Here is a 13,743-nt window from a genome sequence, read left to right as displayed (position 1 = left end):
GCCAAGGCACTCCCAGCCATGGGCCCGGAGTGCGGGGGACCCAGGGGGTCTCCCGTGCTGCTGCTGCTGCTGCAGCTGCTGCAGCTGTTGCTTCCTGCGTGGCCCCTGCGGAGCGCCCCGAGGTTTCCAGGTGAGGGTGTGGGCCGGGGGCTCCTCTAGGGGAAGTGAAGTGGTGGTGGTCATGAGTTCCAGAGCAACTAGTGGAACAGAGAGTTCCAGATCCCGTGCTACCTGGCCATGAAAGGATGTGGGAAGGGGATTCTGGGCTGGCCCTATCCCTGCTTCAGTGCGGCCCAGCTCCTTGCCCTGATCCAGACTTCTAGGCCAGAGGGTCTTCCTCCTCCAGTAAGGACTGGTGCCCTGGGGTCCTCGGAGTGCTCTGCCTATAGGCTTAGCTGTTGCATCCGGCTTATCCTCCCCTCATCCTGGATCGGGTTGCCTTGTGAGGCTGTTCTTCAAACAGGGGGTGTCTGCCCAGCAATGCCTGGGGACTGCCGCTCTCTGTTCCTACTATAACCTCTCCTCACTCTGGTATGACAAGGCTCTTAGCACCATGAGTCTCCAGACTCCCTACAGCAAGCATCTGGCTGACCAGAAGGCAGAGGAGGCATTAGAAAGGAGCCTGGAAGGACTGAGAACTAGGTTGTTGGGCAGCCTGGAGGCGACCCCATACCTAGGGACTCCTGCTCTGTTACAGTTCTAAAAGGGGTGAATGACAGCTGTACTGCCTTTAGCCATGGGGGGACAGCTGATGGTAGAACTCATGGGAGAGACTGCCTCTGTGTTCCCTAACCCAGACTGGCTTCCTAGATTCCCCTGCAATCCACCCAGACTCCTAACCCCATCCTTGCCCCCTTCCTGAAGGTGCCCCTGCAGGACTGAGCAGAGAACATCCACATTCTGCACCCTTGGTGACGTGAGGCCAGCAAGACTTGGTTTTCCATGCCCAGCTAAGCCTTCTCTTGGCTGAGAGATCTTTTACCTCCAGGAAGGCTTCTCTGTCCTTCCCTCTCCTCCCCTCCCTTCTTCTTCATCCTCCATTCCAAAGCCACACCCTCTTCCCCAACTGCACGAAGGCTCATTAATTAAGAAGCACATGGGACTTCAAGGAGGGGGGTTCCTGGAGCTGCTGCTAGTCCAGATTTTTAGCATGTGCACGAGTGTCTTGCCTGCATGTACATCTGTGTACCACAGAGGTACCAGGTATGCTTAGGGGCCAGAAGAGGGAGACAGAGCCCTGGAACCAGAGTTACAGGTGGTCGGGTGTGAGCTACCATTGGGTGCTGAGAACCGAACCCGGTTCTCTGGGAGAACAGCCTTAACCACTGAGCCACCTCTCCAGCTCCTATTCCAGACTTTTGAGAGGAGATGGGAGAGGAAAAAGAGTTGGGATGGCCCAGGAAGAGCTGAGCCAACCTCAGAGATAGCTCTTAGCCTGGGCAGGGCTAGGGTCAGAGCTGGTGGTGGGTGGGGTTCTTTGGTTTTTTTGTGAGCTGGCCTTGTAGGAGGAATGAATGCCAGAGGGATGAGAGGGCTGGCTGCTGGCTCTGGCTGCTGGAGCCTGGCCCTTGAACGATAGGTCCTGTGAGGGTTGCTGGGACCAGATAGGAGAGGGGAGGTAGGAACATTCCTGAAGAACATTCCAGCACCCTCTGAGTAATGCCTGGCTCTGGTATTCCTCCTGGAGCCCCCTTGGAAACGCCTGGCCTAGGAGCACTGAGGCTCTGAACCCCAGCTCCTCCCTCCCCTTCACAAAAGGAGGGGGGGGTCCCTCAGAGTCCTGCCATCAGCATCAACCCCAACAGGAGCTCTGAGCAAGACATCTGGTGGCTTCTTCTTGCTCGGATGGTAGAGAAGACAGCCTCTGGTTACACATCGCTCACTCCAAAGGCATCTGCTGTCCAGTCTAAAAATACCCGAGGCTGCCTCCTCCTTCCCACCCCTTCTGCTTCTGGGGTCTGGGCTTCTTCCCATGCTCTCCGACCTCAAGCCAGCTCCCCAAGGTCTGGCCACCCTCACATTCCCCAGTGGGGATGTTTCTTGGTGTCCTGGTTTCTCCTTTGCCACCCCCCTGGCCGCTGCTCCATTCTGGGGGGATGCCCCATGAATGCCAAGGGACTGTTGCAAATGGAGCCCGGCTTTCAGGGCCTCACCCTCCCTGCTGGCTTCCTGCCCCTACCTGCTCTGATCCTAACACCATTCTCTGCCTTCACACCAGAAAATGTCCCTGGAGAACCGGTTACGCCCCACAGGATCCTGGATGGAGGACTCTGGCTCAAGGTCACACTGGAGGAGCCGGTCAGTATCTATAAGCCTGGTTCTCAGTCCCATTGTCCTCCCCCAGAATGCAGTGTGACATTTTTTATGGGGTTCTCAGAACCAAATCACGGTACCCTAAGCCACTCCCTGTCAGGGTGGGTGGGACAGGGAGTCATCTCGATGGTGTGAGCCCGCACACATGGAAGTCATTTTGGGCTTCCTCCCTCCTACCCTCTTCTATTCCTGGCCCTAACCCTCTCCTCCACTGGAGGAACTCCCAGGCTATCCCCACTCCACTAGGCAGAGATGAGTTCAGAGTTTGGGGCCTGAAGCCTTTCAGGAGCTTGTTTGTGCATGTGTTCTGTTCTAGTCTGTTTTATTTGGTTTAGGACAGGGTCTCCCCACATAGCCCTACTGGGCTTCAAGCTGTGAGCCATCATGGCAACTTCAGAAGCTTTTAAAGGCACCAAAACATCCTCCTTTGGACATGTTTGTGGGGAACACGTGACTCCGTGGACATGCTGCTGTCCTGTAACCTCAGCTTCCACGGCTGGAATCCCCCTGTGGCAAGGAAGCAGTAGTCCGTTCTCCTAGTATCTCCAGATGCAAGCCCACTCCATTTTGCTTCTCCAGGACACTGCTCAGCCGCCTCCTGCCCATCACATTCTCCAGTATAGCCATGCCCCAGCTGTGTGTACCATTATAGCTATGCTGCAAACTGAGAGGACAGGACTGGTATGCCTACCTCACAGAGAGGCAAACTGAGGCCCGGACAGCTTGTAAAATTGCTCATGCTGGAATAACTCATTGGTCTTAGCAGTCTGAGACCCCTTAAGATGGAAAAGACGTCAGACTGTTGGCTGCTTTTCCTTCTTTCCTACAGCTACTCACGCTAGAGAGTTTGATTCTGTATCTCCAGGCAAGAGCGAGCAGCCCCGCTGTCCAAACCCAAGAGAGTATTGCCACAGTGTCTATGGGTTCCCAGAAACCCAAACCTTCCAACTTAGAGCCTTCACTGGGGTCCCCCAGACCTCTGGGATTTCTCTCAAGTAGCCAAGCAAAGCTGACTTGTGGAAGAGAGGGCTGGACACACACCAGGCTTCCCCTGACTGTGGCCTCTCTCCTTGCCTGGCTTGGTCTGTGACTGAGTGGAGAATCCCAGAGGGCTCTCTGCTTTGCATTAGGAAGCCTATGAGGACAGGAGGCACTTCAGTAGTGTGTCTGATTCACAGAGAGGATGATACTGCAGGGGGATGGACACTGGAGTGAAGGACTGAAGAGGGACCGGGACCGTCCGTTGGGGCAACTGCCTTTTTCCCAGTGCAAACATTATCTCATAAAGCAAGAGGCATTCCAACCATATAAGCTTATGTTTGGGCCCTTGTGGGGCCCATGGCTGGGGAAGTGAGGGCCATCCACTCTACACCTGCTGGGGAAGGGCCCCCCTGCAAGACTCTTGGCCAGGGTCCCAACCCGGTGCATTTTGGGATAAAGGGGACAGCCAACAAGGGTGGGGAAAACATTAAAAAAAAAATACAGCAGCCTCTCCCCTGGAATCTCCTGGGCTAGTTCCAGTTCTGGCTTCTAGCCAGGCTGAGTGGACAGCAGGAAAGAAGCAAGTCAGTGAGAAAGGAGAGGTGGCCAGGGGGCCAGGGCCAGCCCATCTGACATCTAGCTGAGAGAGTCAACACTTTGGGGGGGGGGGCTAAGTTGGGGTTCATGTTTACTTTGTGAGCTCAGTTATGAGGCCAGCCAGGAGGCCACATGGAATTTCAGAGGACCAGGCAATGTGCCGGAATGAGAGGTGGAGGGAAAGGTCTGGGTTCTATCAGGAATGAGGGGAAGGCAGCTGGATGAATAGATACAGAACCAGGGGCTGGGGAGGAAGCCCAGTGGGCTGGCTCTTGTGTAGCCTTTGCAAGGCCCTGGGTTTGAGCTGCAGCACCAAAAACAAACTAGCAAGCAAACCAACCAACACGGGAACGAAACAGAACAAGCCCTCAGGCAGTAATGAGCCGGCCGAAGCCACAGCCCACCCAATGACCCCATGATACCCTTGCTGCCCACTGCCTTCTGTTTTTCAAGGCCTTTCTAGGAACAAAAGAAGAGGGCAGACCAAGAGAAAGGGTCAGGAGCCCCTGGCAGGCTGTGTATGCATCTTTAAGGGGGTCACCGTCATAAACGCAGGTGCTGGGAGCATTTACTCTCCTGGGAGCAAAGCAGGGGCCTGTTGTTCCTATGCGCCAGCCCCAGAGCATCCACCTGTTCCCGGCAGGCAGGTGGCCTAGAGGCTAGTGTGTCACTGCATTCCTTCTTGGTCAGATCTTGAAGCCAGAGGTGATGCTGGTGGCTCTGGAGGCTGAAGGCCAGGATCTCCTGCTTGAACTGGAGAAGAACCAGTAAGTATCAGCCTGGGGTTTGGCTGACACCCAGAACTGACCCTCTCTAGAGAGGGAGGCTGGGTGGGAAGAGGCATGATTGGCAGGTGGAGTGGCTAATGTACTTGAGGTTGAAGTGGGCTGAACCCAGCTGTAGGTACGTTCATACTTTTCCATCTCAAGCCCTGGAACAGTTTGGTAGCTCCCTGCTGGAGATGAGTGAGCACCACCTAGTGGACATTTCTTGATATGTTAAAAATCGTAGACCGTGTCCACAGATGAGACAAAAGCACTGTAGCTGCAAAGGTCAATATCCAATGATGGCAGTTCACCTGGTCGGTGTGGGATCTCTCCATCTGAATGGAAGAGAGCAGGGAGGGAAGAACTTAGGGAGTCCCAGGAGGGCCAGATTGCAGGAGGCATTTTACCGCTAAATATCTTAGCCCTGAAGAGTTAAAGACTTTGAAGCAGTAAGTGAGAAACAGGTGTGTCTCAGGATGGTGCCCCGAGTGCAGTGGATGAACAAGATGGAAGTGTGGGGCTATAGACTCCATCGCCAACGGTATCACTTGCTCTGTGACTGTTTTCTTGCGGGCACTACAGGAAACACTCTATTCATTTTATTCTCCCCTCTGGAGTCAGACACACCGGGTACAAACCGTAACACCATTCCAAACTATAGCTCCCGGGAGTGCCACATCCTTACCCACTCAACTGTCTTGTGTGTTTGTGCACACATTGAGCATTTGCACGTATGAGCACAGCCAGCAAAGAAGCAAAGTTGCAGTGGGTGTGAGAACGACTGGATGTACAACAACCCGGGTCTCCGGTGGGCAATCTGGAGGACAAGGTGAAGCTGGAGTCAGGGTTTTCTGTAAGGAGAACAACTGAAGTCATGCCAGTAATTCCTGCTCCTTAGGAAGCTGGGCAGAAGGAGCACAGGGTTAAGTCAGGGCCCATCTGGGTTATAGAGTGAGTTCAAGACCGGCCTAGGCAACTTAGCAAAACCCTGTCTCAAAATATAAAGAGGAGAGGGAGGAGGAGGGAGGAGGAAAGAGGAGGAGGAGGAAAGAGGGGGAGGAGGAAGGAGGAAGGAGGAAGGAGGAGGAGGAGGAGGAGGAGGAAGAGGAGGAGGAGGAAGAAGAAGAAGAAGAAGAAGAAGAAGAAGAAGAAGAAGAAGAAGAAGAAGGAACCGCTGTTATTGATTTGTGGTTGCTATGTCCTTGGTGGGGGAGCGGGGGAGCTTCATTATTGAGTATAGTCGAGCTCCAAGTCAAGGGCCCGCTTGCCCAGGTGGGCTGAACAGAAGCAGTTGCAGGCAGGTGGGACTTAGTTTTTTCTGGAAGTCAGGGGTAAGCACCACTGAGGGTCAGATGGAGACATGGGATCCAGCAGTCTGAGGGCCTGGGATCTGCTCAACAGACGCCCCGAAAAGGCAGGAGTAGCAGAGCCCAGGGCCTTGGCCCCACGTGGCATCTCTGCAGTAGTGTCCTGAGCCCTCCCCCTCGGCTGCCTGCTGCAGGCTCCACAGCAGCGAAGGTCCCTGTCTGCTCCTCCCAGGGGCTTCCCAGATTCCCATTCCCCATCTGAGCCGCCCTGGGCTCACTCCAGACCTTTGTCTTCTTTTAGCCTGAGGTTTCTCTTGGAGGAACAGTGCTCTCAGCCTTTCCAGTCCTTGCTCTCAGACACACTTCATGCCTCATTCAAAGCGGCCCAACTAGCGCTCAGGGAGGAGTGCCTGAAGGCAAGCTGCTGGAGGCAGGTCTAAACTCACGACTCCTAAAACACACCTGCTTCCCAGCAGGCTCCTGGCCCCAGGATACACAGAAACCCACTACAGCCCAGATGGGCATCCGGTGGTGCTGTTCCCCAACCACACGGTGAGACACTGCCATGGGCTCTGAGGACAGCATGAGGGATGCTGGGAATGCTGGGAATGCCCCCCTAAATGCCTGTCCTATCCCGTTTCGCCTTCCTAAGGAGACTGTAGCCAGCCCTTCAGGCCTCCCTTCCTCCTTGTCCCTTACTGAGATTCCAGTTTGAGTTCCTTCCTCTCTAGGATCATTGCCACTATCGTGGGCACGTGAGGGGCTTCCTGGAATCCTGGGTAGTCCTCAGCACCTGCTCTGGGATGAGGTAAGGAGTTGGGAAAAAGGGCCTGGACCTGCAGCCGAGGTAAGGGCTCGTTCTCACACACCCCTGCACTTTACCGCACTCTAGTGGCCTGATTGTGCTCAGCAGCAACATCAGCTACTATCTGCACCCCTGGGCTCCTGGGGACGCCAAGGACTTCTCAACCCACAAGATCTTCCGGATGGAGCAGTTATTCACTTGGAGAAGGACCTGGAGAGAGAAGAACTCCAAATACAAAGCAGGAATGGCCAGTCTTCCTCACGTGCCCCAGAGCAGGGTAAGGGGGCATAGACGAGAGTGGGCCTTGAGACTCCCCTGGCTCCTTCAGACCAGAGCAGACAGGAATGCAAACCCTGGATGCGGTCTCCCAGTTTTAATTCGGAGGCTGAAGAATCAAGTTTGAACAAAAGTTTAACTGTTCTGAGAATTGTGGCTGGTGGCCAGGACTCAAGTCATGCATCCTGACCCTCACCATTTGCCCCTCCCAGGTGAAGCGAGGGGGTCGCAGGAGCTCCAGGTACCTGGAACTGTACATAGTGGCTGACCACACCTTGGTGAGGAGAGACCTAAGAGGTCTGACTGGGCTGGGTTGGAGCCTGATCAGCCCCTTATGACCCAGGGATTTCTGCCTTCCCAGTTCTTGGTCCAGCACCAGAACTTGAACCACACAAGACAGCGCCTCCTGGAAGTTGCCAATTGCGTGGACCAGGTTGAGTGGTTAGGGCGCTGAGGGGTGGGAGTGAGACAATTGAACAGCTCTGGCCCTGGCACAGGGGGTGCCTGATTCTGGCCTCAGCCGGTCTCTTCCTCAGATTCTCAGGTCTCTGGATATTCAGGTGGTATTGACCGGCCTGGAAGTGTGGACGGGACAGGATCGCAGCCGCATCACGCCGGATGCAAACGCAACCCTCTGGGCTTTCCTGCAGTGGCGTCGTGGACTGTGGGCTAGGCAGCCACACGACTCCACGCAACTGCTCACGTGGGTGTCCTTTTGGCACACAGGGGTTGCGGGGTGGCCTTTACTCTCAGCCCCACCCAGTCACGCCCTGCTCCGCCACCTCCAGGGGTCGCACCTTCCAGGGCACCACGGTGGGCTTGGCGCCTGTGGAGGGCATGTGCAGCACAGAGAGCTCCGGAGGTGTGAGCACAGTAAGCTCCGCAGGGGACCCAGGAGGGGAGGGGCCTGGGCAGGGCTTGTGGTCCTCAGTGAAGCCCGGCTCCCCAGGACCACTCGGAACTCCCCATCGGCACAGCAGCCACCATGGCCCATGAGATAGGCCACAGCCTGGGCCTCCGCCACGACCCCGACGGCGGCTGCTGCGCGGAGGCAGACGCAGAGCAGGGAGGCTGCGTCATGGAGGCAGCCACAGGGTACGCACGCACGGAAGATCGGTGCCACCGGACCTGCTTGCGTCGCCTGCGTTTCTTTGGTTACCCCCCTCAGTTCCCTCTTCTGTACAGTGGGGGTGATAAAAACCTGTTTATGGGGCCTCAGGTGGAAAAGTCTCGGCATGGCATTCGGGTACTAGGGTACTCCACTCCTGATCGTTGGTTCCCTTGGGGCCTGGGCTGCCGGATCTTGGCATCACAGCCTCCTGTGTGTCAGCCTCCTGTGTCACAGGTTTCTTGTGTAATTACACGGGTCCTTTGCCCTCTCCTCTCTAGACCGCTCGCTTAGCTCAGGGGGTAACTGCACATCTTGGCGGCTGTGTGGCTAACCCCAGGGCCCAGAGTGCAATAGCAGCCAGAGCTTAGGAGGTGGTTCCCACAGACCCGATGGTTCCCACACCGTCGACACCCGCCTCCTCCCACAGGTACCCGTTCCCGCGCATCTTCAGCGCCTGCAGCCGCCGCCAGCTGCGCACCTTCTTCCGCAAAGGGGGTGGCGCGTGCCTCTCTAACACCCCGGGCCCCGGGCTCCTGGTGCTGCCCACCCGCTGCGGAAATGGCTTTGTGGAAGCAGGAGAAGAGTGTGACTGCGGTTCTGGCCAGGTCAGGTTAGCGTCTCGGTCCCTGGACCAAGGTTGACTGAACCCTGCTCGCAGCCTCCCCCAGGTCTGGCTTGCTGCGCCGCCGTCAAGTGTCTGTTCTCTCCCTTCTGCCACTCCAGAAGTGCCCAGACCTCTGCTGCTTTGCTCACAACTGCTCCTTGCGTGCGGGGGCGCAATGCGCCCACGGTGATTGCTGTGCACAGTGCCTGGTGAGGGATAGGGATACTGGGGAGCGGCCTCTTGATCTTAGCTGGGCTGGTACCTTCTAGTCCTACTGAGTGTGAGCTTGACCCTGTGGGTGGGTCCACTTGACACTCCCTCAGGCTCTTGGCAAAGATGTCAGACTTGTTTCTCTGTCCTCTCCTAATGGGTCACCGGTGTAGCTAAAGCCCGCAGGCACGCCTTGTCGTCCAGCTGCGAGAGACTGCGACCTCCCCGAGTTCTGCACGGGCACCTCCCCGCATTGTCCGGCAGACATTTACCTGCTGGATGGCTCACCCTGCGCCAAGGGCCGTGGCTATTGCCTAGACGGCTGGTGTCCAACGCTGGAACAGCAGTGCCAACAGCTCTGGGGACCTGGTGAGACCACATGCTTGCCCTGGTGCCCTGATCGCTTCTGGGACCCGCAGTTTTCTACTGCGAGCAAGCTCCACGCGTGGAGCCGAGGCCCGAGCTGCCCAGCTTCCTCTACCCCCATTCTTCCCCAGGATCCCAGCCTGCCCCCGAGCCCTGTTTCCAGGAGATGAACTCTATGGGGAATTCGCAGGGGAACTGTGGTCAGGACAGCAAGGGCAACTTCCTTCCCTGTGCACAGAGGTGAGGTGTGCAGCTGAGGGGCTACAGCTGCAGGATAGGGCAGGGCACGTGGAGCATTCGATGACTTTGGCCACCTTCCATTTCCTCCCCAGGGATGCTCAGTGTGGGAAGCTGCTGTGCCAGGGTGGGGAGCAAAACCCATTGGTGCGGAGGCGGCGTGTAGTGACTATGGATTCCACAGTTCTCCTCGAGGGTCGCGAGGTGGCTTGCCGGGGACTATTTGTGATCCCTGATACTCAGCTGGACCAGCTTGACGTGGGCCTGGTGGAGCCAGGCACTCGCTGTGGACCTAAAATGGTGAGCCCTGCCTACCCAACCCCTCCTGGTCATTGAATCCTCCATGCCAAAGTGTCCTCCTCACTGCCCAGTGGGCACAATGCCCATAGGTGTGCCAGGATAGGCACTGCCAGAATGCTACCTCCCCGGAGCTGGAGCGTTGTCTGACTACCTGTCATAACCATGGGGTGAGTAGCCTAAGGGGTCAGGGTGACCCTGGAGGTCCTTGATTCCATGTGACTTTTCTATCATCTTCTTAGGTTTGCAATAGCAATCATAACTGCCACTGTGCTGCAGGCTGGGACCCGCCCTTCTGTGACAAGCCAGGCTTTGGTGGTAGCATGGATAGTGGCCCTGCGCAGCCCGCAAGTATGTCAATGGAGTGGAAGCAGGCAGGCACCACCTAGATAAGTAGCCTGCTTGGGACTCAGCACCCCTGTCCTCCACAGACCAAAATGCCTTCCCACTGGCCATGCTCCTCAGCTTCCTGCTGCCCCTGCTCCCTGGGGCTGGCCTAGCCTGGTGCTACTACCAGCTCCCAGGACTCTGTCAGCGACCCCCGTGGTGCTGCAGGAGGGACCCCATATGCCACAGGTAGGCTCAGTACCAGCCTCTGAGGGCTCAGGTCCCTCTTACGGAGCCTGCTCCCGTGCGTGGCTCCTGCTTCTCAGAACTCATCAGGGTGTTGGGGAGTGGGAGCTGCAGGGAGCTGGGGCTGTAGGAAGCTGGATGGAGTCTAGTCTCTCCTCTAGGTGGAGTGAGAGCCATAGGCAGTGGGAAGAAGTTGATGGTGTGGCTCACTGCCCTGACCAGCACTGCTGGTCGATGGTCCTGCCCTTCCCTCCCTCCCCACCACAGCTCCTCTGGTTCTCTTCCATGTCTCTCAAGAGGCCATGGCCTCATCCTCATTTTCCTGGTTTTTTTTTTTGTTGTTGTTGTGTTGTTTTGTTTTTCCGTTTAAAACAAATCCAACACAGTCTGTGCTTCACGGTGTCCCTAAAGCCTTGTCCAGCTTCCTTCTCATGAGTTTTCAGTCATCTGCCTCATCCTTTGCCCGAATCACCCTGTTGCTCCCTTCAAGCTCCTCGGTGTTAAGCCCAGCACACCACTGCACACCCTCCCACTGGCCCGCTGTGGTGCTGACCGCTCTGGTGCCAGGACTCAGTGCCCCTGTCCTCTGCGGACCATGACGCTGCAAACCCCCTTCTTTGACTGGCAGGAATACTACATAATAACAAGCATGGCCCACCTCGGGCTGCCTCATCACTGGACCCCTGGCAAGTCAGGCACATGATGTCCATGCCCGGCAGCCTGAATTTGGAAGTGTCCCAGGCCCGTTGAGGGAAAGGGCAGGGTTTGGGCTGGAGATGTGAATAGAGGGTATCTCGGGCAGGGAACGGCACCCACAGGCCCCGGGAGCCAGTGAGAAGGCCTCAGAAGGGCCAGGTAGTGACTGGGGGTCTGCAGGCAGAGAAACCAGGAGGGGGTGGCAGTTGGGAAGGGCACCGCAGAGGAGTAGCCCGTGCACACCATCTTCAGGATGGGGTCTCCAGGGCAGTGAGGAATATTTGGATGAAACAAACAAACAAAAAAGTGGCAAGGCCTTGTGGGGAAAGGCACAGGCAGCCAAAGACGGGGCAGAGGCGAAAGTAGCCCAGCATCCAGCTGAGAGGAGAACCTGACGGCACAGCTCCCACCCCCGGTACATCTCCGCACTTCAGGGACAGATAGGACCTGTAGCACAAATCCTAATTGGTCTTAATAAAAAACCCGGAGCCAGATATCAGGGTAAATGCTGAAAGATCAGAGAGACCAAGGAACAAGGCCCAACCACCTTTCACCTCACCAACTCCTCAGCCGACAGGGACTGGGCGTCTGTCTCTTCCCGCCTTACATTCCTCTCTCCACCCAGCCATATCACTTCCTGTCTCATCCTCCCTAGCGCTGGGATTAAAGGCGCGTGTGCCTCCCAAATACTGAGAGCAAAGGCCTGAGATCCCAAGTGCTGGGTTTAAAAGGTGTGAGCCAGCACCGCCTGGCCTAAAAGGCTAACTAGTGGTTGGCTGTGCCCTCTGATCTTCAGGCAAGCTTTATCTGTTAGAGCACACACAAAATATCACCACAGGAAACCCGAGCAAGCCCTACATCCAGAGTGATGGGGGGCTGGAGTGGAGTCAGCTTGGGAGAAACACTAGGTTGGAGGGAGAGGATGTCCACAGCCCTGGAGGTCCTATGTCTCAAGTGAGGTCTGGACACTTCAAGGATGGAACAGGAAGGCGGAATTTGAAGCCTGTGTGTGGAGAAATCAGTCATGACAGAACTGGGACTGTGTACCATGCTGTGGAGAAGCAGTTCGCTTTGCCTTGCTCGGGTCACTTACTTTCCCACCTCCTGAACTCCTATCTGCTGCATAGGCCCACCGACAGCCCCTGCAGGGACAACCCCCTGGGCAATGTTCACCCCCTGGAGTTTGGCTCCATCATCCCTGGAGAGCCCACACCCCTGGGTGAGTGTGGCACTTGGAACACGGAGAGGGAAGTGAGGGGTGGTCCTTGCCGTCTGCCTTCTTCCAGACGCCCCCTTTTCTTCACTTACCACTCAACCACTTTCAGTCCTTGGCTCAGCCCCAGGGACCTCCTGCTAACAGTGCTTGTACCCTTCATCTCTTGGATTGTTTTCAGACCCCGAGAACTCTGTGGTTACCTAAGAACTACCCTAAGAAGCTCGTGCCATCCATACCTGCCTGAACCTCATGGTAGGTGAGGGACCCTGACCCCCCACCCCCCATTGCCCAGTCACCAACCCTTTTCTCAGCTTGTTGCCTACTACTCAGATTTATGGGCTTGTACAATAAGGAAATGAGATATGAGCCCCTAGGGAAGCTGTTGTCAAGGAGACCAGGATGCCGGAAGCCCTAGGGTCAGGGAAGAGAGAAGCTATGGTTTTTCTTAGGTCTTCACTGAGGGAGGACAAGTGGGCCTTGCCACATGACTGGCAGCCTCAGGCCCCAGCCCTCAGTGAAGGACCCTTCTCCCTGCTACTTCATTCTTGACACAAGTCCAGAAGCCAAGATCCTGTGTCTGGAGAGGGGGACCTCCTGAGGCTGGGAGACAAAGACAGGTGTGACCACTGCCACTCCAGGAACTGGGCTCCAGGGGCATCACCAGCAAGTCACATGAACTCTTGTACTTCTGATGGGCCGGATGCTAAGCTCTACCCTACTCACCCCAGGAACCCCAGAGCCATACCATATCTGAGAGCTGTGCTATTCTGAAATGTCAGAATGTATCTAGACAATAAATTCACAAGCTATATCACTGCTGTTGGCTGCAATTTGCTGAAAGAATTTGGGGAATTTTTCTTAAGAGACTCTGAGATGGATTTATTGAGAAATTAAAAAATAAAATAAAAAGTAACAACATCTGGGTGTTGTGGTGCATACCTTTTATTTCAGCCCCGGGGAGGCAGAGGGCAGGCAGATCTCTGAGTTCAAAGTCAGCCTGGTCTACGAATCAAGTTCGAGAACAGCCAGGGCTACAAAGAGAAATCTGTCTTGAAAAACAAAAAACAAACAAACAAAAACAAAACAAAATTAGTACCGCCCTATTAGAGACAGAGAAGACACAGTATGGTGGGGTTCCTAGGAGAGCTCAGGCCCCAGGACCAGACACAGCATGGCACAGCCTCAAAGCCCATGTGGCAGTCTGTTACTCTTTTCGGAAGATAGGGGAGGTTTCACAGTATAAACCTGAAGGGGGGACATGCAGGGGTACCCTTTGATGCTCTGATGAGGAATCCTAGCCCCAGGATGACTGTTAGCTAGGGACTCACAGTCAGTGTCTCAGTAGGTGTCCGTCAACATCTGTGAGAGAGAAAAGGCTGCTGCAGAC

At 55.8% G+C, this 13,743-nt stretch overlaps 1 protein-coding gene across 1 annotated transcript; it reads left to right on the top strand.

Moving 5' to 3' along the window:
• On the top strand, positions 1-13,251 carry Adam33 (ADAM metallopeptidase domain 33). The gene is made up of 21 exons (XM_059261446.1): positions 1-130; positions 2,219-2,298; positions 4,582-4,658; positions 6,439-6,517; positions 6,697-6,773; positions 6,858-7,047; positions 7,259-7,324; positions 7,408-7,479; positions 7,583-7,749; positions 7,835-7,919; positions 7,996-8,141; positions 8,585-8,762; positions 8,881-8,970; positions 9,145-9,340; positions 9,469-9,577; positions 9,670-9,874; positions 9,964-10,041; positions 10,114-10,222; positions 10,303-10,447; positions 12,268-12,359; positions 12,535-13,251. Exons 1-21 carry the CDS (start codon positions 19-21, stop codon positions 12,558-12,560), a joined length of 2,379 nt encoding a protein of 792 aa, XP_059117429.1. The 5' UTR covers positions 1-18; the 3' UTR covers positions 12,561-13,251.
• The last annotated feature ends 492 nt before the right edge of the window (positions 13,252-13,743 follow it).

This window comes from Peromyscus eremicus, chromosome 4, assembly GCF_949786415.1.
Source record: "Peromyscus eremicus chromosome 4, PerEre_H2_v1, whole genome shotgun sequence".
Lineage (NCBI taxonomy): Eukaryota > Metazoa > Chordata > Mammalia > Rodentia > Cricetidae > Peromyscus > Peromyscus eremicus.
Note: the sequence above shows the minus strand (reverse complement) of the source record. Positions and strands in the feature narration are given on the sequence as shown.

Bases quoted from the DNA above. Each gene is read 5' to 3' on its own strand.
- Adam33 (XM_059261446.1), top strand. From the start codon at position 19: ATGGGCCCGGAGTGCGGGGGACCCAGGGGGTCTCCCGTGCTGCTGCTG. The intron at 6,774-6,857 runs GTAAGGAGTTGG...ACCGCACTCTAG, and splicing joins AGCACCTGCTCTGGGATGAG to TGGCCTGATTGTGCTCAGCA. The intron at 8,763-8,880 runs GTCAGGTTAGCG...CTGCCACTCCAG, and splicing joins GTGACTGCGGTTCTGGCCAG to AAGTGCCCAGACCTCTGCTG.